Here is a 27,602-nt window from a genome sequence, read left to right as displayed (position 1 = left end):
GAGACTTTGGCTTGCAATCTGGTCCCTGGCTGCTTTAATCAGCTCTGTGGTTGTGACAGTGTCCTTACCCATGTGTGTATAGAAAGTGATACATGCCTCCTTGGGACTTTGTGAAGAATAAATAGATATTATATTTGAAGTAATTATCTTTGTCACTGATACTTAGCACTAAGTACATACCACCTGTTATTCTTCATGAAGGTGGCCAACCAACTCTCTAAGATGAGACATTGTCATGTAATATGGAATTACCACCTGGTACCTCTCGCCCGTTTCCAGCCAGTATGACAGTTTGAGTTTAGACAGTAGACGGCACTTTCTTACAGTACTTTTAGTTGGTGGAAAGCTTCAGGCTTCCTCCTCCCCTGGTTCTTATGAGCTATGGTATCGATTCATCTGCTCTAGATTTGCCTTTCTGTTTATTCTGATAATCAATAACAGGGATTCTCAGACAAAACAGTTACATTGTGTCTCTCGAATGAAAACTCTTAATCTCTGGGGGTTCTGATTTGACAGGATAGAAGAAGCCTGAGAGTTTGAACCCCAGACACCACCTAGGCTCTTGAAGGGACACACTTGGAGTAGCATGGCGTCACCTAGATGTGCCTTTGGGCTGCCTGTGGGAGATTGTCTTGATGTTGTTAATTGAAGTGTGTGTGTATGTAGGGGGTGTTGTTGGCAGCACGATTCCCTGGCTGAGATCCTGCTCTGTGGAGGAATGAAGCTGAGCGTCCATCAGCCATAGCTCTCTGCTTCCTGATTGTGGGCATGACATGAATGAGCTGCTTTAAGCTCCTGCTGCCTTGACTTCCTTGGCATGATGAACTGCACTTCAGCTTCAAGCCAGAGTGAATCCTTCTTCCCTTTAGCTGCTTTTGTTAGTGTCTTACCACAGCGATGAGACAGTAACCGAGCCTCGGGCTTTAGTGTCATGTGGAACCTCTGGGGGTTTTAACTCAGTGACAGAGTCCAGTTAATCTCTTATTACTAACAATACTCTGCAAATGTCACTCCCAAGATTATGGAGAACATCAGACAATAAGATGACAGTGATTTGAGGAATGAACTGTGAGAATGGGTAAGGACTCAGGTCAAAGTACTCTGCTTCATGTGAGGACACAATACTGCTACCACCACCACCACCACCACCACAACAACAACAACAACAATAACTACTACTACTACTACTACTACTACTACTACTACTACTACTACTACTACTTGAAGGTATGTAGGAAAAGGAGATGGTTGGCTCCATAAAGGTGTTTCTTCTCCAATGTGTGTATTGTGTTGGACCGGAAGAGGTCCTTTCCATTGTTGAGGATGGTGGCAAGTTGCGTTACTTACTGTGCGGTGTCAACACTGCTCTGCTGTGGGGCACTGCTGAGGTCTGTGGGCAGTGTTATCAGTACCAGGGACACTCCTCTAAGATGTAAATGGCATCAACCAAGGCTGACAGTGGTGGCACTCACAGATATTACATGAATCACAGACTATGATGGGGTTTCAACCTTTCCACCACAGAGCCATTCCCACCAGACTGCTGTGGTGCTGTGGGGAGGGGGAATGCAACCTCATAATGAGAGACTTAGGTTGTCATGATCACTGCTCTTTTCCACGTTTGAGTTTCCAGGCGATTGTGTGCAAAGATGATGCACACAGATGTCCAGACCCATATCCGAGCACAGGCTTCCCTTTAGCAATATGTAGAAAAACTTAACAGTCCATTCTATAGCCTCCATTAGCACTTGTGAGCCAACTGTGAAACATATAGAAATGACTAATGTTTATTGGGGAAGCCTCTGGGAATATGGAAATGATGGTAACAGGAGCCATTGCAGCATTTCTTTTCAGAAAAAAAAAAAAAAAGAAAGAAAGAAAGAAAATCTTGTAATAAATAGCTAAGGTCTTGTTGCTGAATTTCCAGGCTAATTAAGAACCATATTGTTGAGTATCTTTCAGTCACAATAGCTCCATCTAAGGCCCGTGGCACATCCTCAGATGAGATTAGGTCTATTATTCAGGGACTGGAAGAAGCCAAATGCCTTCCACTTAGCTTTCATGTTTACCACTCGATTGGGAAACTAATTCAATTATTGTCATCTGTGACCATAGGATCAACAGTGATGTCAGCTTGGACCAACTTTATAGTGTCTTAGAGGCATCCTTGTCCCTATAATGCTATGGCTAATGAAATGATGAGCTTAACATGAATAAACAAAATTGTCCAAAATAAATAAAATTAAGAAAGAGAGCAAAGAGGCAGGCAAACTTGTTTACACAGGTGATTGGAATTCAATGTGAGATGACAACTCTTTTAATTGTGCACATCAGATTTAAGACAGCTATTTTCTTTAAAAAAAATGTAAGGGAAGATACAAATTTTATAGAGAGTGGTAGGCAAAAGATTATTTACAGTACTGAAGAAGCAGTCATGTTGAAGAGCCGTGTTTGGAACATGCTCTCTACATGTAGAAATGAATTTGTTTAAGGTGAACTTCACGGCACTGGGTTTGAAGTGACTATAAAATACCAAGGAAAAGGTAATTGGCAGCATGCCGTTGCCATGGTTGCTTGGCAAGGTATAAACTATCTAAATAAACCCTGTGACATTTACATTTATGTCAAATGCTTTAATGTAACCGTAGGTTATATTAAATCATGGGTCTCTAATCCCCAAACCCCGATGCTCTGAAACCACAGGCAGCATTTTGGATGACTGACTCAATGTACAGTAGGTTTAATTGTCCAGATTCTTTCTGTGTGTGAGACTCCAGGAGGTTAGAGCTCTGGAGTCTAGTAGTTTCCCATTTCCTGGAGAAACAGGATGGCAGAGCTCCTGTCTACCTCTTCCTTCATCATCTATCTACGTGGCTGCCCAGTGCTTGGTGTCTAGGTATTCTGGGAGTATTTTTTAATAAATGAATTAATAAGATCTCAGTTTTTAAACTTGTTACAGAGTCCTGGGTCCTTTGCCCCAGACCCGTGCTCTCATCTGCATGAGAAATTGTTGAGGTAGGAGGATTGCAAGTTCAAGGCTAGCCTGGGTCACAGAGTGAGTTCGAAGCCAGCTTGGACAACATAGTGAAGCCCTGCCACAAAGCACTAGGTAAACAATGTGCTGGGCCATCACTCAGTGCTACAGCTTGCTGAGCATGTGTGATGCCCGGCTTCCATTCTTGGTACTACGAAACAAAGGAACAACGTGTATGACGTCCCTGTGCTTGAAGTTTTACCAGAGCTGATGAATTAAGCAATAAACTAGAAATAGAAATGTAGCATGCTATGAACGCTTGCAGAATTTAGTAGGGGACATGATTTTATAGATTATCTGTTCCTTATATCTCATTCAAAGTCATTGAAGACCCGAGTCCTTAGTTGACTTGGCCATGTTTACACAGATGTTACTGACCAATCTGAACCAAACCCTACACACTTCCCAGAGCTGTCTCCTTTTATTTTATTTTTTAAGCAAATTTCCATGACTTATTGACATAAGTTTAACTTCTGAGTTCCCAAAGCAGAATTTAGAGAAAATGTTCCTTCCTTTTGTTAAACACAAGGCAGATTTCTTTGGAGAATGGATCCTTTTCTCATCCAGGCTCTGGCACAGTGCAGGGAGTCACTTGGGTGCACCAGTATCAATTGGAAAAGTCTCTTTCTCTAAAAGGAGGGTTTGCGCCACCTAGTGGTTCCAAGAAGAGGCTCTTGGGGTGAAGGTGTTGATGGCCCTCCCTTGGAGAGAAGAAAGGAACAGTTTTAGTGCAGGAGTCTTCACCTTCTCCTTTGTGTCCCGGAAGTAGTTTTCATAGCCCAGGATGCCCGTTGGGTCGCTTTGTATCCCACTGTGCTGAATAAACCCCAGCACTGCCCATGCTGCTGTGGCAGGGAAGAGGTAAGGCTGGAGGAACTGCAACAGCCCCGTTTGCCCTGCCCCTCTCTCCTTGGAGGTTTCCAGTCATTGATTCAACAATTCCATAATGGGCCTTCTCAACATTGCTGGGAATCAATTAAGTCTTGTTCTTCCTAGGAATTCCCCTGTGGCTCCTTTTGACAGTTGTTCTGGTTTATACAGAAGTCTAGTTTGTGGAAGCTTCCAAATTGGTGCCTTTGTTGTCCTTCAGTGGAAACAGTCTTTAAACAAGCTCCAGGGAAGATTCATCTTGAGTAGCAGGTGGCAGAAGGTAGTATCCATAGTCAGGGCAGCTTGAAGATGGAATGGCCAACACAGGGCCAGGCTTCTTGGCACCGACTTTCCCTGTGATTGGAGGGGACTTTCAGCCTCTTGCACTGGATTTTTTTCCTCAAAAAAAAAAAAAAAAAAAAAAAATGCTTTGTCATCTTTGTAATAAGAGTTACCGCTCAGCAAGAGATCAGATTTCTAAAGCTCTTCATTGACCTACCAAGAAAAGTGTCTTCATTGGTGTGGCAGTGTCTGGGAGTGTTAGGAGCATGAAGGTCAGACAGACCATGTGGCATTATAGTAGTACAGGTGACAATCAGAACCAGGAGGATGGTGGCCTAGCAGGGACGCTATCCCGGCAGAAGGCTAGTCTCACAGACAGGCTGAGTTAATTGGGTCAGGATGGGTTCTAAGCAAGATGTCTTTCAGGAGACTCAAAGAGGAATCGAGACTGAGAACCACCACCAAGTTGTTACCCAAGTGTTTAGGGGAAAAGCCTGGGCTCTGGTAGCCCCAAGTCAAGCTCAGTCACCTGTCCCCAGTGTGCTAATTAACGAGTCATGCTTAGTCACCTGTCCCCAGTGTGCTAATTAAGGAGAGTAATTTTGAAAAGCAAAGAAAGAAGGTTTGTTAGATATGGCTACATTTGGGGGGAAAAGGTTAAGTTCAGCATCCCCAAGTTAGGGTATCAACATGAGGTTCAGGTTTAAGTAGAGGGCAGGGGCTTGACAAAATGGAGTAGTATTGGTTGAGGTATGGCCGCCTATCTTTGGTCTCAGCTTCCTGTCTATTCTGTTCTAATATCCTACAATTCTTGGTTACGTTGCTAAGCTGTTAATGCTGAGGTACAGCCTTGCTTTGTAGTTAATTGGCTTCCTCTAGATTGTCCTTGGAAGCTCTGTCCTTCTTGGAGTTTAAGGTAATGCAAGAGGAAAGGTTAAGGACAATTACTTGTCTATGTGATATCTGCTGAGGTACAGACACGAACTGAAGACAGAGATGCCAGGCTCTCTTCCTGTCTGCAGTCACCCCATGGGCCAAAGTGGGGAAGCAGTGTCTGTTAGCTAAGTCAGGTTCTAACCTGATCAGTGTGGTGGCCTTGAAAATGGGTTCTGAATGTTCGGAGTCCAAATGAAGGTTGGTGGGCTCTTAGGCTTTTACATCATGTTGGAGATCCCCCTCAGAGGGCTGAAGGCAGGGCTGGACTGCTGTTAGCATGCTAGTTTCGAGTAGAAGACTTCAAGTTTACATTTCTGAGAGTTGCTTCTGGAGTAGGTTTCATGTCTGACCCATGTCTGAGGGGTAAGTATGAGGGCCAAAGATGTTCGTCTGTGATTGGCAGCAGGGTGTGTTGTGAAATGTCCTCATCTGAGAGTGCTCATTCCATACTGTTGGTCCATTCCAGTGGCTGCAGGGATGTAGGTGCTTTACAAAAACAAGTTGTTCTTTCTATTGGTTTAATATTGAATTTCACCTTTACCTATGGATTCCAAAGGAAGTATACCCAACCAGTACTTGGAAGAAGTTTCTGGATTAGGGGCCAGACATGGCACTTGGAGCTGTTTTCTTTGGCTTAAGGGTGAAAATACCAATTTGAGTTGGCTAATGTGCACCTTTCTCTCAGAGGATCTTGTCCACCTACCTGGTCCAAGAAGCTGATGCAAAGGTTCAGGTCTGAAGAATCACAGAAAATGCCTACCATGTTGCCCTGACATCTTCTCAAAGAACAAGGAACATAGGCTTGAATCTATTCTCTTACATTTCTTGTATATATTTTGAGCAATTTTGAGTCTTAGTTTTCATATTAATTATCTTAAAGGTCCAAGGAGAATTAGCCCCATTAATGTATGTCAAGTACATAACACATTGTTGACAAAGAGCTAGGACTCTGTGAACAGTAGTCCTTTGGGGAGCTATCACAAATCGTATATAATTAATGGAGATTATAACTAACAACACATTCCTTTCTTCTTTGGGAAATGGCAGCTTCCTGGCCTGTGTGTAGTTATTGCCTAGTGGGAATGGCAAAGAGATGTTGATAGAGGTTCACCAGGAAAGGCATTCTCGGGATGTCCCTCCCCACATAGTGAGCATGTGACCGTCTATAGCCCATCACACACCAGCCCCTGACATGCAGTTACTTGAATTAGTCACTCTCAGCACTGTGACAGGACGCTTGAGCAAACAGCCCAAGTGGGGAAGACTTTATGTTGCCTTTACAGTTTTAGTCCATAGTCACACTGCTCCCATTGATTCTTGGCCCATGGTGAGATAGAGCATCTGGGTGGGAAGCATGTGGCTAAGGGAGAGAAACAGATGTGAGAAAGGAGTGTGGATGGCAGGCAAGATCTGAGAATAAGATATACCCTCGGGGTCTGGAGAGATGTCTCAGTGGTTCCGAGTATTTCAACCCAGGTCCAGTTCCCAGCACCCACATGGCAGCTCATAGAAATCTATAACTCCAGTTCCTGAGCATCTGATGCCCTCCTCTGGACTCTCTGGGCACCAGTCATGTACTTGGTAAACATATACTGTCAGGAAAAGCAGTCATAAACATACGTAAATAAATAATTTTCAAAGATACATCCTTCACGCCTCCGGTGACCTACTTCCTCCATCCAGCCCTGTTCCCAGTAGCCCATTCACCTATAAACATCTCAATGGATTAACTTGTTGGTGAGTTTCATTGGTAAAGTTGGGTGTCCACATGATCCAGTTACTTCTTAAAAGTGTCATCAGCTGGGATATCAACACATATAGACTTCAGGGGACATTTTATAGTAAACTACCTTGCTCCCTAGGAGAATTAATTTTACTGTTCGCTCACTTTGTGCACATCCAGCTGCTAATTCAGAGGATATGGAATATAGATTTCTTTTAAACAATGAGAGAAATAAGACGTTCAGTATTTGCTTTGAGAAGTTATACCTGGTGCCATTGGGTGGGAGGCAGGCAGTTAGCATCCCTGGATGTTATGGCCGAGAAGCTAGCATGGGTGGCTGAGGGTGGCCAGGGCCCCAGCACAACACCCTTTAGTTTGGGGTTCTGCATAGACTTTGTGTTGGGATTGCCTGGGTGCTGCTGAGAGTTTGTCTTGCTGCCGTCATTTGCCAGGATTTAGCAGTATGTGGAGGACAGTACCACTTCACCGATGTGCTCAGCCAGACAGTAAAAAGCATCCGCACGAATCCACATAAGCAGAACTTGTGGCCCAAGCGATCTGAAATACAGTCCTAGAAAAGTCCATGTAGTCTGAGCTCTGAGTTTTTCTTACCCGTGTTCTGAGAAAATGGGAAACAGAAAGAAGATCAATCAGGCAGGGGGATTACCAAATAGCATCTCCATTACTTGAAAATCTCATGCTGTGGAATAGGGCTTCTTATAGATGACATTTCTTAATGTCGAACCCCAGAATTAGATTAGCCAAAGAAGCTGTGGTAGGAGGAGCTCAGAAGAATGTGTGCTTCCTGCCAGAACACTGGCTTCCAGAGAGACAAGGACAAGGGTGGACTTAGCCTCTTCTCATTTCCTGGGGAGAGAGGCTGGAAGAGGCAGCCAGAAGCACTCTCTGCAGATCTTGTGTGCTGGACAGACACCGGGACTTGGCTCTTTAGTGCTCAGTCTCCAAAAGTCTTGTCTCTCATACATCTTACAAGTTTATAATAGCAACTGACATTTTTAAAAAATGTCTATTTACTTCCCCATTCCAAAGAATGTACCCTGTTACCCACAGAAAACAATTTGGGCTCCTTTACCTGACTTGGCAGACCGCATCTAACCTGGCCCCTTCTAGCCTGTCAGTCTCTGGAGAGTCTGGTTTTGTTCCTGTACTCCTGCTGGGTTGTCCCTTTTACTTCCTGCCTGTCCACCATATTTATTTAAGTCCCAGAACAAGCTCCACACTGAGACAAGCTTTGCACTTGAGCACACATTGATTTCTCCCATCTCTGAGAAGTCATGTGCGATCAAGAACCTGGGCTCAGCACTGATATGATTGTATGGGCTTTGTCGGCCAGTGTGTAAGGACCTGCAGACACGTTTTTTGTTCTTCTGTGTATCCTTGGCTGCTTGTGTGTATGCAGCTCATGCCGTCAATAAAAATTGGAGTAAATGTTACCAAAAGAACGGTGGGCATCCTTCTCACCACACTGGCTGCCTATTTCTTATGCTAGGAAGTCAGACACTAGTGGAGACACAGAATTCACATCAGTTGTGAGTTTCAAGCCATTGTCAGAGGATGTCAGGATTTTAGAACCAAGGTCACAGTCCTCTAGGTCCACATCAGCTAGATCTATCTGAGAATGCCTGTGAGAGAAACAAGGCTTCTTCCTAGTTGTAGGCCATTCTGTCAGATGTACGGCCTTAGATTAGCCATTTCAGGGTCAGCTGGCTGCTCTGTGTTTGCGTTAAATGGTCCGCTGAGCATTTCAAGGTATGTTTCTGTTATCTTACAGAACCTGACAGCTTATGGTTTTGTCCAGCTCTATGGTAGAAGGCACTACATAGACGCTTCTGCCACACCTCACCGCTGCCCCTCTTGTATTGTGTGCTTGAATCCACTGTGGAGCATCCAAGGGTGTATAAGGTTGTGCTCTACCTGTAGCTACCAAGACAGCAGAAAGTATCTTGGCTTGCCTGTGGCCCCAGATACTAAGCACTGCAGGTCATTCTGTACCACCTGAGGATGCTATCGGCTGCCTTAAATTGTTACCCAAACTCCTGGAGAGAACCTCAGCTAAGAAAGAAGGCTCGTTTGTCTTCTCTGATCAGCAAAGATCAAGGGTGGTTACCACAGTACGTAGTCACCAGGGCAAGCCATTACAAACTAGGTTCTTCAAAAGGACAGCTGCTTGGGGTTGGGAGAGGAGCAGCTAGCTCTTTGGTTCATCTAGGATGAGCCAACATTGGGAGCTGGGATAGGATGAAGGAAGATAGCTGGCCCTGGCCCCTATGTGCTGGGGGAAGGCGTCCTCACTTGTGTGGTGTGGTGTGGTGTTCAGTGTGGTATAGTGTTGTGTAATGAGTGTGGTGTTGTGTTATGTCACGTAATATTGTGTTATGTAGTGTGGTATTGTGTGTCTTAATGTCCTCAACGGTGTTCATTTTTTATAGGGAAATTCCAGTCATAACTAAGCATGCTATTTTAGTTATTCGCGTTACTTTCATTCCATTAAACTGAAGACTTTTAGAATTCTCATTAAGAAATTAAATGTTAGTGTTGATTCCTATTTGCTAGCTGGAAAGTCAGTAGAGGAGGTTATACAGATACATATGTTTTAAAGAGGCATCATGTTAATGAGTTACAAAGTCGGCTTGATAGGTCATGGTTAGCATTTAAAGTAGAAGCAAGTAATAAACATCAGAACGCACACTCTGCTTAGCCCTCGTGAGCGCCATGTGCTGTTCCATGTGCATTTTTATGATGCGTCAGGGTGTAATCAATCTAGGAGGGACTGCTGTCGTGCATCTGAGGATTATTTGGAAGTGGGGGTCACAGCAGCCATTCCGCTTCTGCTTTATTATAAACTGCCAGTGTTGGCTGCCCTTCTCTTATTATCAGACGCTCATTTTATTAATCATCTCAGTACATTTTGAGTACCCAGTATATGCCAGGCAGAGCCTTAAATGCGGGGGAGGAGAACTCTGCTAACGTTTCTAATGCAAATCATCCTAGTTTCAGAGCAGCCCCTGTGTTGGTTTGCACAGATTAAGCTGTAAATCACAGAAGCCTCCCTTTACAGAGCCCCCCCCCACTCCTCACACGGCTTCCATTTATAATTTCCTCATCAGAACATAGGTAGCCACAGCAAGATGCGAAGGAAACATGTTTTTAAACTACAAAGCCAGAGTTTCTTCTGAAGAAGGGAGCACGGACTCAGGGAAAACATTTCCTAGTGCCTCAGAGCTTCTCAGATATTAATGAATTATGTTTCTCTTGATGGGAAGCTGCAAGTCTCTATGATAGTAACTACAGGAAAGACCTAGGCACCGCAGAGCCTCGGGCAGACTTGAGCAGGTTGTCCACTGCCATCTACAGTGCCACAGGGAGGGATGAGCTCACATTTTGCTTGCTGGACTTTATGCCTTGGCAAGGGGCCGCCTCCACAGAAAACAGAGGAAAATCTTTAAGGAATAAAAAACACCCTTTGTTCTGGCCAGACCATCATCTAAACTGGGCTGGGAAGAGCTACCTCTATTCAAGCAGATCCTTTCACTTAATTAATTAATTGATTGCTGAAATGCCCCGTGAGTACTGCCGTTGGCTCAGAGGTAGGCATCTCAGGAAAGTCTACAGGTAGCATTAAGCAATTGCCCCTAGATGTGCCCAAGTCTGTCCCATCAACATCTTGCCTGGTCTTACCGTTTGTAGAATCATAGAAGTTAGGTGACCAAGGGTATCTACTGTCTTCTCACACAGAGAAGCACAGAGTTCCATCTTAGAGTCTGAGGCAGATAGTGCCATTCTAGATGCTGAACTTCCTTCCCATTGTAGGAGAAGAAATTAAACTTCTGTGACTTCTGATTTAAAGTGGGAAATTAGATTTCCCTCTTCAATCCCAACAAGTGCACAGAGGGCCTCACCCTCCCTCACACAGAAGACACAAAACAAAACTCACACGAAACCCCACCTTATCCATGAAAGCCTGGTGGTGTTCACCTCAGAAACAAGTGCAGACACAAGAGGGAGAGAGCGGCTTCCAAGTTTGGTGTGAATTATTTATTCTTCCCCATGCACCATCCTAAGAGAGCATTCAGAATTGATCAGCAGAAAACGCCCTGTGAGTTTATTTTCAGGTGAGTTGGAAGAAAACAGAGGGTGAGGAGCCCAGCAGAGGGGGTTGGCCTGCATGTTACTATCTTGCCAAAGTAGTCTCTTGCCCCATGCTGCTTTCCTGTAAGAAATGCTGCCTCTTGTTTCTGTTTGACTTGCCTTCTGATGAGATGCTCTGCTGTGACTATCCAGCGCCAGATGATGATCAGGTTTGTGGATAACGGAGGAAAATGACCACAATGACTCGAATTATTGAATTTGTTCTGGCAGACACCTGTGTGGTTTCTGTCTCTCCATTGTGTGGAGATTTCTTTGTCGTTCATGGAAAATAAGCCAGGAGTGAAATTTGTCTTTTGTCATCAGAGCTTGGTTTTGTTATAGTTTTTTTTTGTGCCTGGAAAAATTGGTCTAAATATAAAATTGTACCCCAAAATGATGCACTTAGCCCAGCAGGCAGATAGAGTCTGGGGGCGAAGTACAGGCACAAGATATGGCTCTGCTTGCCGTAGTCTGCTGCCTGAGACTTAGCCCAGACATGAGTTGGGAATCAGCTTTAACAGAATAGATAGAGTTGGTGTGTTAATCTGGAAGAAAAGTGGAGGGAAAGCCCAAGGAAACATTTCCTTCCCCCAGTGGGTATCTCTTCTGACTTGCTCTCATTCAAGATGGTCACCTGACATAGGCTTTGTGTTTTCAGTGAAGCAGTATGCACTACAAATAAAAATTTTCTGTTACTCAGATAATCAACAGATGAACCTAACCTAACTAACCACCAGTGGGGCATCCTCAACATAGCCCACGGATGCCAAGTTTTCTTTTTTTTTATTCTTTTATAGCAAATCAACCCGTGTCTTCCTCCGTCTATTTACTGAGTGTGTTCTGAGCACTTGAAAGTCTATGTCCTCTGAGAACTGGCTCAGTAGGTCAGATGTACATGTTTCTGCAGGAAGTTGGCAGTCATAGAAGGAGGAATATATGAAGAAAACTGAAGTTGACACTGATTTTTCCAGAAAAATGGAAGTGGAGGATTGGTGTAAGAGGAAAGTTGCCTTTGGGCCACACTTATCCACCATGTTACTGAGTCTGTCATCCAGCCTCGGACTACCTTTCTTCTCTAACCCTGTTCTTGGAGGAACTGCTTTTCTAGCAGGGACTTTTTTCTTTCTTTCTGGGTTGTTGGAGTCAGTTCTCAAAAGGTCGAGTGGATGCCACAACTAAAATAATGTACTTAGCAGATTCCTTAAATGTACGAGGAACATTCAGCAACCGAGGGACAATGGTGCCCTTCTCACTTCTCATGTTGCCAACAGTAAAACTGAGTCCAAAACCAAGAGCACTTCTCAATTAGTAAACAAGGAAGGGATGGAGGGAGGAAGTTGTTTTTGGAACAGTTCTCTCATCTTCGCTTTTGAGCTACTCCCACCCCAGTCTCCTCACTAATGCTGGCCTCAGAGTTAAGACTGCGAAGTTCACTCCTTCATACTACTTGGATACTCCCTCCTTTCCTCCTTCCTTCTTCTTCTTTCTGTATAGGCTGGCCTAAATTCCTATGCAACCCAGGGTGGCCTCTTTGAACTCAAGTCCTCTGCCTTGGCCTCCCACATGCTAGGATTACAGGCATGTGATATCATTCTTGGCTTGGAGTATCTCAGTAGCCAAACTCTATTAGATGAAGTTTAGTTATACTGAATCATATATTAAATTGTAGTCTGGTAAATCACATTATGAAGCTAGGGGTATAAATGAGATACATATGATGCCGGTCAAGAAGCTTTCAAAGTAGCCCTTTGCTAATTCCTCCAGAGAGTTGGGGGTTGGTTTGTGGCTTGTGATGGGCAAGGGGAAAGAAAATCCATGCTGGTGCTATAAGAATGACTTCAACTTGGCCACCTCTCATGTTAGCAGAGGCCTCTCAGACACGGCCATTGTTTGTTGGCAATAACACCATTATTTCTTCTCTAAATTACTGTTTAACTGGTTCTGCGGGATTAGAATGATCTTTAAATAGATGGCTGTGGCAAACAGAAAAAAAAAGGGGGGGGGATGTTTTAGAGAATCCAATGTCCTCTGTAATACCATCCTCTCTGAGGATTCATTTACTCTTTAGAGTCCCCAATCTCTTCTGTTGCAGCTCCCAATTCTGCAAAATACTGACCAGGGAACAGGCAAGAGGAGGGAGCCCGAAGGGCTCTCTTTCTGTGAGAAAGGCTGTTCTGTAGAGAAGCACATTTCATCCTGTCTGTGACCAGTGCCCCTGCTCACCCCACCCACCCGCATTTAGATTATTTTAAATGGATACCCCAACTCAGAAAACAATAGTCATTTTTCCTGTTAGTCCTACCTGTGCACTTGTTTTTAATTCACAAACACTTTAATTCTCAAGTGCAAATAGCTACCCCCATTTTACAGCGGAGGAAGCAGCTCCGAGAGATGAAATGTCACTGTGTATAGTTCATACAGTAAAAACTGTTCGATGTGAGCCTGAGTCTGCCCACCTAAAAACTCTGTGTACTCTCTGAAGGGCACTGTCTGTTCAGGGCTAGCAATCATTCTCTCTGACGCTCACATGACTCCTGGTTCAGATCTAAGTCCCAGTCTCAGAATACCACAGTGTTCTGGCCTTTGTGTACTGGCCTTTGTATATGACACTTAGAATAGTGTTTGGCTGTCTTTCCATCCCCACCACTAAGTGCTGAGTTTTCAATGTGTTCAGCCTATGTTTGTTGAAGAGGGCTGGCCATTCCTGCAGTGTGGGTAATGTTAGGATCTCCATGACGGTCAGCATTACAGGCCATCTTTATCTACACTGAAAACAGAATGGAATGTAGAGAAAAGGCTGAACAGATCCCAGATAATCCAGGTACATGTGGACAGAGGTGGTCAGAAAGAACAATGTTAATCTGAGTACCCCTGGTTTGGGCCAGCTCAGACCAGAACTGCTTCAGTGAGGAAATGGCTAACCTTTTAAGTATCACACTGCCCCCCCCAGAGTGTGTCTTAGCACCCCAACCCTACTCTCCATTGGGTAGATGGAGAGGTATTTACCACATGGGAGCTGTTTCCCTTTTCTACCAGACAATATAAGTTTATACAGACACACAGACAGATATGTGTATGTGTGTGTGTACACATTCATTTATTATATTTAGTATGTGTGTGTGTGAGTGTGTGTATGTGCGCATGCGTGCACACGTACATGCATGCCACGTCCCAAGTGTGGAGGTCAGAGCACACCTTGCAGGAGTCAGTTCTTTCCTCCTACCACGTGGTACAACTCGGGAGTGGTCCGGCTTGGGAGCAAGCACCTTTACCCTCTGAATGTATGCTGTCCCATCTGACACTTTTTTTCCATTTTTTATTGGCTATTCTCTGTATTTTACATTTCAAATGTTGCCCCCCCACCCCACTCCCCTACCCCTCTCCCTCCCCTTGTTTACATGAAGGTGCTCCCACTCCCAGCCACCCTCTCTACCCCAGCACCTTGGCATTCCCCTACACTGGCAAAATGCACCTTCATTGAACCAAAGGCCTCTCCTCCCATTGATGCCAGACAATGCCATCCTCTGCTGCATGTGCAACTGGAGCCATGGGTCTCTCTATGTGTGCTCATTGGTTGGTGTTTTAGTCCCTGGGAGTTCTGGAGGGTTTGGTTGGTTGATAATGTTGTTCTTCCCATGGGGTTCCCTGCTGACATATTTAATGCATTATAGATGATTTTAAGAAATGTGGCAAAAGGAGGCTGAGCCTGGTTCTTATTTTAAAGTAGTTCCCTTAGAATGTGTTGCAGACACCCTCATTGGAGCCATCTCTTTCCTTTCCTTCTTTCAAAAATATCTGGGGAATGAGTAACTCAGTTTAATAATTTGAATGTCACCTCCATCCTCTGCCTGCCTCTGGCAGTGGTGTCGGCATACTGTGTGGCCATAAGGTGGAGGCGTAGGAACGGGCCTGATTCACTGACGCACACTTCTCTCAGACCTTCACAACTGAACGTTTTCTGTCCTGAACTTTTGGCAGAAGTTTGGGGTGGGCCACTCTCTGGGAACCAGGGTGTCTGTCTTCCCTTTTGTACTTGGATGCGTTACTGGATGGTCTGTGTTCTTAGAAGGAAGAGGTGTGGCTGTGAAGAGCCATCCAGTGGCTGCCCTTGGCTGCCCACAGTGGCCAAGCAGACTGCCATTAGCTTGCTTTTCTGGCAGCAGCTAGCGGGCTCCAGAATGGGCTCGGGAAAGACGTTCTCACTTCTATTTCCTGCGATGTAACACGTCTCCCTTCTCCCTCTGCTGGCCCTCCTGGTTCTCCACACTGGTTAGAACCATGAGGTAGAAAAAATACTCATTGGTGACCCATGGAACCAGCTAGTTAGTTTCCTCCTCTGACAACAGAGGAAAAGCCAAAGCAAGGTGGCTTCTATTTTATAGAGGAAGTATGTCATAGTCACCTGACCCCCACTGCCTGCCACCCTCCCGAGTGACAGAAGGTAGCATCCATCTGTTTGCCCCAATGTGACCGGATCACAAAGAAACACTTAGCAGGTGGGGAATTTATTTTTCAAGACACATATAAACCTGCCGTCGACTCTGGTGCTAATTTAGATGCAAATGGGATCACCCAACTAGAGCTGATTACAGAAGGGTCAGGGTGTCTATACGCTCAATTTCACTCCTACATATCAAGTTAATGTGCTGCTGCAATCGTGGGGACACTGCTGGGCTTTTCTTTTTTGTATAGAGTTTTGACTTTGTAGAAGTAGGGTGTGACATCCATCCACCTCTTTTTTAAAAGAAAACACGCCGTCTATTAGGTCTATTTCTGAAAAGCTTGAAACAACAGCAACATCCTTCTAGAGCTTCTGGACTAAGATAAACAGAAGTAGGAGGACTGTCAATTCAGTTCCCATACTGTTCAGAGAGCCAGGGGCAAGCCTGTGCTCTTTGCTGAGTTGTAGCCCGGAATGGATGGCTGGTAGATGAGGGGCTGGGACAGCAGGTCAGCACTGTGGTGGTGCAGAGTTTGTTGGCTAGCTCTGCTTCTCAGTCAGGTCTTTGAACACTGGCATGTTAGAATTCCAGGGTATGCCAGCAAAGCACCCGCACACAATGTATTGCGATTGTCTGTATTCCTAACCAAATATACATGCCTACGTTCTGCAGGACAGCACTTGCCCGTACTCCATGCAGGCTACACTGACATTTTCTATTTGGAAATGGTTTAAACCATTAGTGAACCAGCAAATTGAATTTGCTCACCCAGTCTTGAGCTATATATATATTTAGAACATACAACTTTAAGGGGCTGGCAAGCACAGTTGGCATGGAGAAAGAACCAAACAAGGGCTAAAGGAAGAAGGAGAACGTGGCTAAAGAAAGACTTGCTTCAAAGGATGGACTATATTTGACAGTCATAAACCAAGTAGCCAAGGCAGGCCTCCGTCCTAGCGCTTGGCCTGGGGTGCAGACAGGGAGAGTGCCTAGGCAGCAGGCGCATTCCTCGGATTCTCAGCTGTCTTTATCTGACCTTTTGGGAGAGGGTGGAATTTGAGTTTTCACTATGCTACTTCAATCATTACGGTCTACCCTTAATATGGAACAGCGTTCTCAGCCTACACTTGTATATAGACATTGTTGGTTTGAAGGACAAGTAGGTTTGTATAGCTGGCTATTCTTGTGTAAGTTGGTAGTTGTCCCCTACCCTTTATAGAACAAGGTAGATACCGATAACCTTCTAAGGCAAAGGGTCCTTACGTCCCAGCTTGGTGCTCTTCATCATTGCCACTTCTGTGTTTGCAGAGGCCGCACTGGGGCCCTAGCAGAAGGCTCCACTGTGCACTCCTCAGGCGGAGTGTCTTTCGTCTGTGGCTATCGTCAGCTTTCAAGTGATCACACTTAGGCTCTGAGTCTTATCCTCATTAAGGACGTTGCCTATCCAGGGGGATTAGAAGGAGTTTCTGAGAGAATGATAATGGGGCAAGAAAAGATTTTCTGGGATAAAAGGCTCTGAAGTACGCAGTGGGGAAGAGGTGGAAGAAGGGAACCCAGGTCTCTCTAGTTGGGGTGTTAGTTTAAGGTAAATGTGACCTCAATCTGTAAGGAGTCTACAACTGATATTTAATGGGATTGGGCTGTTAATATTTATAGCATGTTATGTAAATGCTGCTCCCCCCAAGTGCTTTCTTAAATCCTCTTAGCTTATTAATGACAGCTTTGATTTCCAGAAGGAAATAAAATCTTTTCATTTATTCGGCCTAAGAGTAGTAAACAATAGCTGTTCAACACGCCTTTCATGTTGGCCGCTGAGGACAGACTTGGACAGCCTTGGCTCCTAGTGAGTTGATTGCTGGGCTTTTGAGCTTAGGAGGATCACATGTAACCCAGTTGTAGCAAAAGCAGCTTCTGGGGTTCTCAGGGCACCCCAGGCCAGCAGCACTCGGTGAAGTCCGAAGAAGCTAACAGCCAGCCCATTTGGAATGGTCTCACTCGACACTCTTCTATCTCGATTTCTTTTGGCCTTCATCATTTGGGTTGAAGTTTTCACCAACTGACTCTGATGTTGTAGTTAAGGAAGCTGAGCACTGCTTCCTGTTTAGGTTAATAGCACTGAGTATTTTAGGAGCTCCTCACTAAAAATGTATCTACACCCAAGTGCTATAGCGCACACCTGTGGTCTTAATGCTCTGGAGCCTGAGGCAGGAGGATTACATTCAGAGGCTGAGTCAGGAAGAATATTAGAGTTTACTTGGTTCCTACAGGGAGGCCTGGGCCAAAAGCTAAGGGATGAGAGTGTAGCAGAGTGGACGCTGTTAGCATGGACAAGGCTATGGACAATGAGTAGAATTTCATTCACAGAAGCGCTTGTGCATGCACATGCATGTGAACACACACACACACACACACACACACACACGAAAGAAACAACAAAAAGGAAAGGCAGATGGAAGAGCATTTATTTCCTATGCCTCCAGGACACAGGTAGAGCAAGACTTCTTAGATGATTACTAATTGGAATTCCTTTTGCCTGAGAAGTTTTACCTGACCCTGGATATACAGGTGCATATGTCTTACTTTCCTCATTGTCATAACCAACAGGAAACAGCTAGAGGGGTGACGGGTTTGTTTTGGCTTACAGTTGGGATGGTACACAGTCCATCATGTGAAGTGTGGTAGCAGAAGAGTCAGTCAGAGTATATCACATAGTCACAAAGAGAAGGCGGGAGTCAGGGCTGGGTTCTATAACTCCAAGGCCTGCTGTCAATGAACAACCCCTCCAGTTAGACTCGGCCTCCTAAGCAGCACTGCCAACTAGACAGCAAGTGTCCAAACATATGAGTCTATGGGGGACATTTTACATTTTACTACCATAGGTATATAAAATAGATAAGCAAATCAAATACTTATATTAATAAATCACATTAAAATAAATTAAAATAACAGCAATTATTTATTACACATATAATTTTCTCATTTATTAATATGAAATCAAAGTTGCATGCTGATGAATGTGTCTATTTTCCATAAAATATTAATTCTTGACTGAATATTTGATGCTGTAGGATGTAGAACATTTTCAGTGTTTCTCAGAGTTGATTGATGCTTCGACTTTATAATTGTCAGTTCTGAGAATACCATAAATACATGGTACAAAGTGGTGGCGATGCAGTTTAGGATCATTTTAGAAACTGTTAGAAATCCTGATCTAATCCTAATTAAAAATTTAACAAATCTTCTGTGGAGCCCAAGTGAACAACTCAAGCAGCAGGTTCTACAAGCAAGCGTTCTAACGTAATGCAGTCCAGAGATACAGGAGCGCTGTGCTCACATGCTGGGGAGGAACAACAGGAAATACTGACCTCTTCCCTTAAGACAGACTGCTGTGTTTCTGTAAGGGCTGGGGCAAAATCGCCACGGTTCATAACGTATGCCAGCGTAGAATCTGAGCAGAGTTTCTTGGTCTTGTGTGACAGCATACACAGTCCCAATGTTAGGTGTTTACAACCAACGCTGCAGCGAACTCTCGGAATACAACACGGGTGAGTCGTGCCAAAACCACCTCAGATAGACTATAGACTTTATTTTAAAGTCATGTTTGCTAGCTATGTTCAGAAGTCCATTATTGCTCCATATTTTCTCCAGTCTCCATGTTGATTTATGGGGTCTCAACCACAGTTTACAAAGCTGGGGTGCAGACGGTATAGAAGAATTGTTATGTTCAACTCTGGTAGATATCAGTTGCTGGACCTTTGAGGGGTAGCTGCTGTTTACCCGTGAGGAAGTCCTCTGTATGCCTAGCTTTGTGTGCTGTCGTGGGGTAATTAGGTATGAACCTCAGGACAGTTTTAGCTATGTCTCACGTAAACCCTGCTCGGGAACTGCAGAAAACAGCAGACCATTACAGCTAGCTGCAGAGGCAGGGCGGTTTGTGAGGTGCACTTTCTCACTGTTATTTCTTTCCCTGGTGTTGATGCTTCCCTGATTCCTCTTTCTTTATTATTTTTGGGCTACAGAGAGCCCATTAAAGTGCTGTTCATGAACAGCCCATCTCATGTGCTATTCTGAGTGCTTGCATGATCACTGTTGCAGACAAGAGGAGGGAGGGTGTTTGCACTCCAGAGATGTGCCCTCTGTGGGAGTCCCAGTGAATTCTGGGAGAGTAAATGCAAATGGACTTCATTAGCATAAAGTCCATTACTTATTAGAATAAAGCAAGGAGACAGCCGATTTGGAATATTTTACCCACCTGGACTCATCTTTCCAGAACACAGCTGAGACCGAGAACTTATAAAAAGTAACTCAATTAACATGAGCGCACCACGCCTGCATCCACAGTTCAGCTGCTCATGGCCTGTCCACACAGATCCCAGAGCTCTGGACATCTGCTGTCTAAACTTATCTGTAGGTTTTTATTTTTCATTTTCTATTGGAAATTTTCTTTACTTACATTTTAAATGGTATCTCCTTTCCTGGTTTTCCCTCTGGAATTCCCCTATCCCATCCCCCGCTCCACCTGCTTCTATGACAGTGCTCCCCCACCCATTCACTCCCTCTCATCTCCCCTCCCTGGCATTCCCCTACACTGGGACAATGAGCCTTGACAGGATCAAGGACCTCTCCTCTCATTGATGACTGATAAGACCATCCTCTGCTACATATGTTGCTGGAACCATGGGTCTCTCCATGTGTATTCTTTGGTTGGTGGTTTAGTCTCTGGGAGTTCTGAGGGGTCTGGTTGATTGATATTGTTGTTCTTCCTGTGGGGTTGCAAACCCCTTCAGCTCCTTTAGTCCTGTTTCTAAACTCCTCCATTGGGGGCTCCTTTCTCAGTCTAATGGTTAGTTGAGAGCAACCAACACTGTATTTTTCAGGCTCTGGCAGAGCCTCTCAGGAGACAGCTATATCAGGGACCTGTCAGCATGCACTTCTTGGCATCCACATTATTGTCCGGGTTTGGTGTGACAGTGTATACAATGGATCCCGACAGTCTCTGGATGGCCCTTCCTTCAGTCTCTCCTTCAAATTTTGTCTCTATTTCTTCCTGTGGATATTTTTGTTCCCTCATGTAAGAAGGACTGAAGCATCCCCCTTGGACTTCCAACTCATGTGGTCTGTGAATTTTATCTTGGGCTTTCCCAGGTTTTGGGTCAATATTCACTTATTAGTAAGTGCATACCATGTGTGTTCTTTTGTGATTGGGTTACCTCACTCAGGATAATATTTTTCTAGATCTAGAATTTGCCTACAAATTTCATAAAGTCATTGTTTTTAATAGCTGAGTAGTATTCCATTGTGTATATGTACCACATTTTCTGTATCCATTCTCTGTTGAAGGACATCCTGGTTCTTTCTAGCTTCTGGCTATTATAAATAAGGCTGCTATGAACATAGTGGAGCATGTGTCCTTGTTGTATATTGCTTTTACTATGTTTAGGCTTGGGCCTTGAATTTCTGAGTTTTCCAAGACTTTTAAAATGAAGGGGTGTTGAATTTTGTCAAATGCTTTCTCAGCATCTAATGAGATGAGCATGCGTTCCCCCCCCCCCCTTTGAGTTTGTTTATATAGTGGATTACATTGATGGATTTTCGTATATTGACTCATTCCTGCATTCCTGGGATGAAGCCTACTTGATCATGATGAATGATCATTTTGATGTGTTCTTGGATTCAGTTTTCAAGAATTTTATTGAGTATTTTTTGCATCAATGTTCATAAGGGAAATTGGTCTGAAGTTCTCTTTCTTTGTTGGGTCTTTGTGTGGTTTAGATATAAGTGTAATTGTGGCTTCGTATAATGAATTTGGCAGTGTTCCTTCTGTTTCTATTTTGTGAAATAGTTTGCTATTGGTATTAGGTCTTCTTTGAAGGTGTGATACAATTCTGCACTAAATACATCTGTGACATTTGCTGTTTTTAGATGGGAGACTTTTGATGACTGCTTCTATTTCTTTAGGGGTTATGGAACTGTTAGGATGGTTTATCTGATACTGGTTTAACTTTGGTACCTGGCGTCTGTCCAGAAAATTGTCCATTTCATCTACATTTTCCAGTTTTGTTGAATATAGGTTTTGTAGTAGGATCTGATTTTTTTTTTTTTTTAAATTTCCTCTGTTTATGTCTCCCTTTTCATTTCTGATTTTGTTAATTTGGACACTGTCCTGGTGCCTTCTAGTTTATCTATCTTGTTGAATTTTTTCAGAGAATCATCTCCTGGGTTTGTTGATTCTTTGTATAGTTCCTTTTTGTTTCTACTTGGTTGACTTTGGCCCTGAATTTAATTATTTCCTACCTTCTACTCCACTTGGGTGTATTTGCTTCTTTTTGTTCTAGAGCTTTCAGGTATACTGTCAAGCTGCTAGTGTATGATCTCTCCAGTTTCTTTTTGGAGGTGCTCAGAACTATGAGTTTTCCAAACTTGGGAATTCTTGGTGTCCAGGTTATTTGACTCTGTCTTTTTGTGGGATCCCTATCCCCTCTAGGTCCCTCACTCCTTCCCCTAACTCTTTTACAAGACTTCTTAGCTCCAAGAATTCCCAAGTTTGGCTGTGGGTCTCTGCATCTCTATCAGTCAGCTGCTGGTTGGAGCCTCTCAGAAGACAGTCATGCTAGGCTCCTGTCTGCAAGTAGAGCAGAGCATAATTAATAGTGTCAGGGACTGGTTCTTGCCCATGGGACAAGTCTCAAGTTGGGCCAGTCATTGGTTGGCCATTTCCTCCGTCTCTGTGCCATCTTTGTCCCTGTACTTCTTGTAGGCAGGACAAATTTTGGGGGTTGAAGGTTTTGTGCATGGGTTGGTATCCTTATATCTCTACTAGGAGAACTGCCTGGCTACAGGAAGTGACCACTTCAGGCTCCATATCCCCTACTGCTAGGAGTCTCCGGTAGAGTCACCTTCATAGACTCCCTAAGTCCTCCCTCATTCCAGGCACATCCTAGAGATGCCCACTTCCACCCCTTCCCCAGCCCACCACACCTACCCACCTCGATTGAGGGAAACAGGGATGGGGGATCAGGTGTAAGGAGAGCTGGGGGGAGAGGGTTGGGACAATGAATACATTTAGAGGGAGGGAGAAATAAAACACAAACTGAAAAATAGGAGATAGCCTCATCCGGACAGTTTTGCCTTCTACTTCATTTAGAATGGAGTGCATTGCATGAGGCTAGGAGTTCGCAGAGTATGGAAGCCCAGAGCATGAGCTGAGCGTTAGATGGTTTCAGTGCATTTGAGGGTGGAGGTTTCTGTGCCCAGCAGAGACATTAATAACTTGATAATGACCTCTAGATAGAAGGATCATCTGTGACGTTTGCTTTTAGGAGAACAGGCAGCATGCGGTAGCTCTTAGGATCTGGGTGTTTAAGGTTGAGGGACTGAGGACATGGCTTAGTGAGGTGCTGCCACACAAGCACGAGGGCCCAGTTTCAGCTCCCTACCATGCACGGAAGACGCTAGGCTGCTGTGTGCATCTGTAACTCATGGCTAGGGTAACAGACATGGCGGATCCCTGAAGGGCCATCCACTCATCCCAGTGAACTGAGGTCTCAGTGAGATGCCCTTCCCCCAGAATAAAACTCACAAGGTTTACAGGGTACGCCTCACATTGACCTCTTGTCTCTACAAACACAACCACACGTCATACACAAATGTCTAAGGCTAGATTTTGATGCTTTAAGCCTCCAGTCCTTAGCTCTGGGAAAAACCCAATTCCAGTCTGATTCATTGAGAGACTGACATTTTTTTTTCCGTATAGGAAAAGCACGTAGGTAGAAAAATCTTAATTTGTATGATAAAAAAGTCACCATTGCTCCATTAAGCAATACGTTCTTATAGCACTTTATAAATAACACTTTATGTGTAGTATTCATTTATAAAAATATGGGCTTGTGCTCTCCAGAAACGCATCTGAGTGAACATCTGCAGCACTCCATGTCTGCACCTCTCCTTTGCAATTTATCACATCATCGTTAAATTTGCTATAGCTCAGTCTCCTGAACATAAAGGATATTCTTACGCTTACGGCTCCTCGTACCTCGAGGATCCCACTAAATGTTTATTGAATGACTAATAATGAGACAAATTATACCAAGCTCTCTAATTAATTCTTTATTAACCACATAAATACTTTTCATACTCCCCTGCACTATTTTCGAGTGTGCACTAGAACGTTTACAGGGTTTAAGCTGCGTTTGACTGGGGCTGTTGGAGCATATGTCCGGCCTTCCCTTTGCCTTCTCCTTTCCTTCTGTGCTGCAGGGCAGGTGTTGTGTACCATAGACATATGTTTGGCTCCGGCTAACAGTTCTTTTTATGGCAGTGTCCCTGTGCTGACGGAGGGTGTTGAGGTGAGTCTGTGTCAGTCTGAGACGGTGCTCACCTGTGCTCTCTCTGCCGTTGGCCGCAGGTGACGGTGGAGGAGGTCATGACCACAACCGCCTACCTGGACCTCTTCCTGCGCAGCATCTCTGAGCCAGCGCTCCTGGAGATCTTCCTCCGCTTCATCCTGCTACACCAGCATGAGAATGTCCACATCCTGGACACCCTCACCAGCAGAATCAACACCCCTTTTCGGGTAAGGACAGTGTCTGAGGAAGGGGGTGTTCAGCTCAGACTCCAGAGAAGAACGGTTTGGGGGAATGAAATTATGAACACTCCCCCATTCCCATTCCCATTTCTTCTGCAGCTAGTATTCCCTCTCTTTGTGGACAAAGAGGATTTGATAATATCTTTTTCCTATCAGGTGTCCTTTTGTTAGGGCGGAGGCACTGCCCCACCCCCTTTTTTCTCTTTTTGTCTGTGTCAATGTTTTCCTGTGTGGAACGGGAAAAATGCACTTCTGAAGGAACAGGAGTCTAAGGACATAAAGACTCAGCACAGGGAGAGCCAGGGGACATGAGTGGTCAGGGCATGAGGTAGCGGGTCTCCCTCCGTCTACTCACAGCAGCACCGTGTCTACTGTACGGTGGCAGCCATTGTTTTAAAAGCAGAAGGTAACATCTAACAGTACATCTCTGAGTTTACACTGTGTGTGTGCTACATGTTTAAAAATGATATCACGGAGAGGAAGAAGAAAAAACATGACCGTACAGGAATAATATTTCTGTGTTCTGCTTGAACTAATTTAGTGGAAGTCTGAAGTAGAATCTGATAAATTTACTGCAAGAAAAAAAAGCAGCCACTAAGGGAAAAAAATCTGTATTAAGGATACATATATATATATAATATATATTTTACACACTATATTTTACATACATTATACACGTGTGTATGTAAATATATATTTAAATAATGTACATAATATATTATACATAAATAATATATATGTATTTATAACCAGAAGGCACAAATAGTGGCAGAGGCCTGTTATCTATCTCTTAGGAGACTGAGGCAGAAGTTTACAAACCCGAGGCTAGCTTGGGCTACATGGCAGAGCACTGTCCCAATGAAGAAAAACTGCGTGAAACAATTAAAGACATTAGAGTGTTATACTAGAAGAAAAATCTCATTGAACAGTCCACCCGATAGCAGCAGGGTGCACAGGCTTCACAGAAGACACAAGCCAAACTGACCACGAGGCTCAGAGGATGTAAAAGCTTTGTCGGCATCCAGTGTATGTTGTCCAGTTGCGATGAGTTTAAATTAAAACCAACATTGACAGATGTCTGAGGAACCCACAGATGTGTAGGTATGTGCATATAGCAGCAACACACTCGTGAATACCGAGAAGATGAAGAAGTTACAAGGGGATAGGGGAGGCTCCTTGGAGTTGCTACAACATGGGCGGACCCTGGAGACATTACACTCAGTAGCAAAAGGACATTACAGCTAGTAACCAAACACCCCAGTAACCAAACCACCGACTTCTTGCTTGGATTTGTCTGAGGTAGAGAGAAAAACATACACACTTACAAAACCAGAGTGGGTGGTTTCCAGTGGGGACTTCCTGAAGCTGAGGGGCGTCTATGAAAACTCGGAACTAAGAAGGAGTGTTCCCTTAGGAGAGAGTGGTTATTAATTATCCAAGCACGGTGCTTCTGTTTGTACAGCTAAACAAGCAAGGACCAGATTCAAATTAAAGCTGCCCGCTTTTTAGATGACCTGATCTTATATGCAAAACAAAACAAGACAAAAATCTAAGGAATGAGCCAAAACAAACCATTAGAACTCACGCTGACTCAGCAAGGCCGCAGACATACAGTTTCGTGTGCAAAATCAATTTTATTTCTGTGTGATAGTGTTCTAACGCCTCTTCTTCTGGTACTGTGACAAAACGTTCTGACAAAGACAGTAACTGAAAGGAGGAAAGGTTTACTTTGGCTTACATTTCAGAGTAGAGTGTGTCATGGTAGGACGGCCAGGAAGCAGGAGCCTGAAGCGGCTGTCACAGAAATGTTGATGTCAGGAACAGAGGGAGAACTGCGTGCATGTTGACATTAGGTTTAGGTTCCCTTGCCTGTGGCACACACTTAAGATGGGTTCTCCAATAGCAACCAAGCTTATTAAGATACCCGCTGCCTGACACATACATATACACATAAGCACACATATACACATAGACACATACACACATATATACATACACACACATACATACATATATATACACACAAACATATATACACACATATATACATACATACACATATACATATATATACACATACACACACATATATATACATACATGCACACATATATCCACATACACACATACACACACATACACACACACACACACACACACACACACACACACATGCATGGCCAGAGGTTTATCTCCCAGGTGATTTTAAATTCTGTCAAGTTGGCAATTAACACTAAGTTTTACAGTGAGCCATGTAAAAATCAAATTAAGATCATTTACAGTAGTGTTAAAAGTAATAAAATAATTGGGAACAAATTTCACAAAAGAAATGTAAAACTATAAATGTTTGTGGAAGAAATCAAAGAATTTAAAAAGTGGAAAAGCATTCTATGTTCATAGGCTGGAAGACTTGATATTGCTTCTCTAAAAGATTTACCCAAAGATTTACAGTTTGAATTACTATAAAAGTACTTAGCCTTTGGTAAGATTGATAGGGTGATTCTAAAATTCACACAGAAACTCAAAGTTCCTAGAATAGCCACAACAAACTTGAAAAAGAGATATTTATGAAAAGTCAGCCCCGAGATCACATATATGCAACATTATATGGATTTAGCAGGTTATATTTATGTGTTTAGGAACACATACACACTCATGTATGTGCATGCCCGTGTGTGTGTGTAAAACAACTTAAGAAAAAGAGGCCATGAGAAAAAAAAGAATAAAATTGAGTAACTAATTCATATGATTAAACAAACATTAACTCAAAATGTCTCAAAGACTTAAAGTTTAAAGAAAATGAGAAAATCTGTGTAGTCATGGCAGTGGTTCCTAAGATGATACAAAAACCATGAGCAACAAAGAAAAATTAGACAAAACTGGACATACTCAGATGAAGCTCCTTAGTGCTTTAAGAATACTAAGAAACAGAAATGAAGTGTAGTGGGTGGTGTATGCCCAGGAGCCTAGCATTCTGGAAATCAAGGCAAAAGTATCACCAGTTGGAGGCTACCCTGGGTTACATAGCAAGACCATATTTCAGAAGCAAATCTAAATTAAGATTCAGTGAAATGCCACAGTGGGTAAAGGTTCTCGCTATGCAAAGCTAGTTACCTGAATTCAATTCATGGAAGCCTCATAAAGGTGGAGGGAGAGAAATAAGGTGCTGTTACGTCCACATGTGCACAGTGGAATGTGTGCCCACACACATCATGCACACATGTATAATAATAACAGTTTCAGATAATAAATAAGAAAGATTTGAAGAATTGAAAAGACAATCCACAGAACAGTTGGAAAGTTTTAAATCATATAAAAGAATACAGAACTCCTACAACTCAGTTATTAAAAGAAACACACACCTTGCCAAGCACCTTGACAGTGATTGGCAGGGGTTACTATGGCAACAGGTAAGCAAGATAGCTATTTGAGACTGGAAAAGTGTTGGGTGGCTTTTATTGTGAGAAAGAACACAAAGGGTTCCCAGGGAGAGGTGATACTAGGTTAAGTCTCAGAGGGAGCAGGAAAAGGCATTCCAGGTAAGAGGAGGTCTTAGGGGATATTGCTGTGAGCAGATACCAT

The 27,602-nt window shown here is 43.7% G+C and overlaps 1 protein-coding gene across 9 annotated transcripts in view; it reads left to right on the top strand.

Moving 5' to 3' along the window:
• The window catches only part of FHIP1A (FHF complex subunit HOOK interacting protein 1A), a 232,918-nt gene that overhangs the window by 181,454 nt on the left and 23,862 nt on the right, over positions 1–27,602 (top strand). For all 9 annotated transcript variants that reach the window (XM_080915260.1, XM_080915257.1, XM_080915258.1 and 6 more), the window contains one exon: positions 23,841–24,008. In XM_080915260.1, coding sequence (XP_080771386.1) covers positions 23,841–24,008 — 168 coding nt within the window. The remainder of the gene's footprint in view (positions 1–23,840; positions 24,009–27,602) is intronic.

This window comes from Micromys minutus (genome assembly GCF_963924665.1).
Source record: "Micromys minutus genome assembly, chromosome: 4".
Lineage (NCBI taxonomy): Eukaryota > Metazoa > Chordata > Mammalia > Rodentia > Muridae > Micromys > Micromys minutus.
Note: the sequence above shows the minus strand (reverse complement) of the source record. Positions and strands in the feature narration are given on the sequence as shown.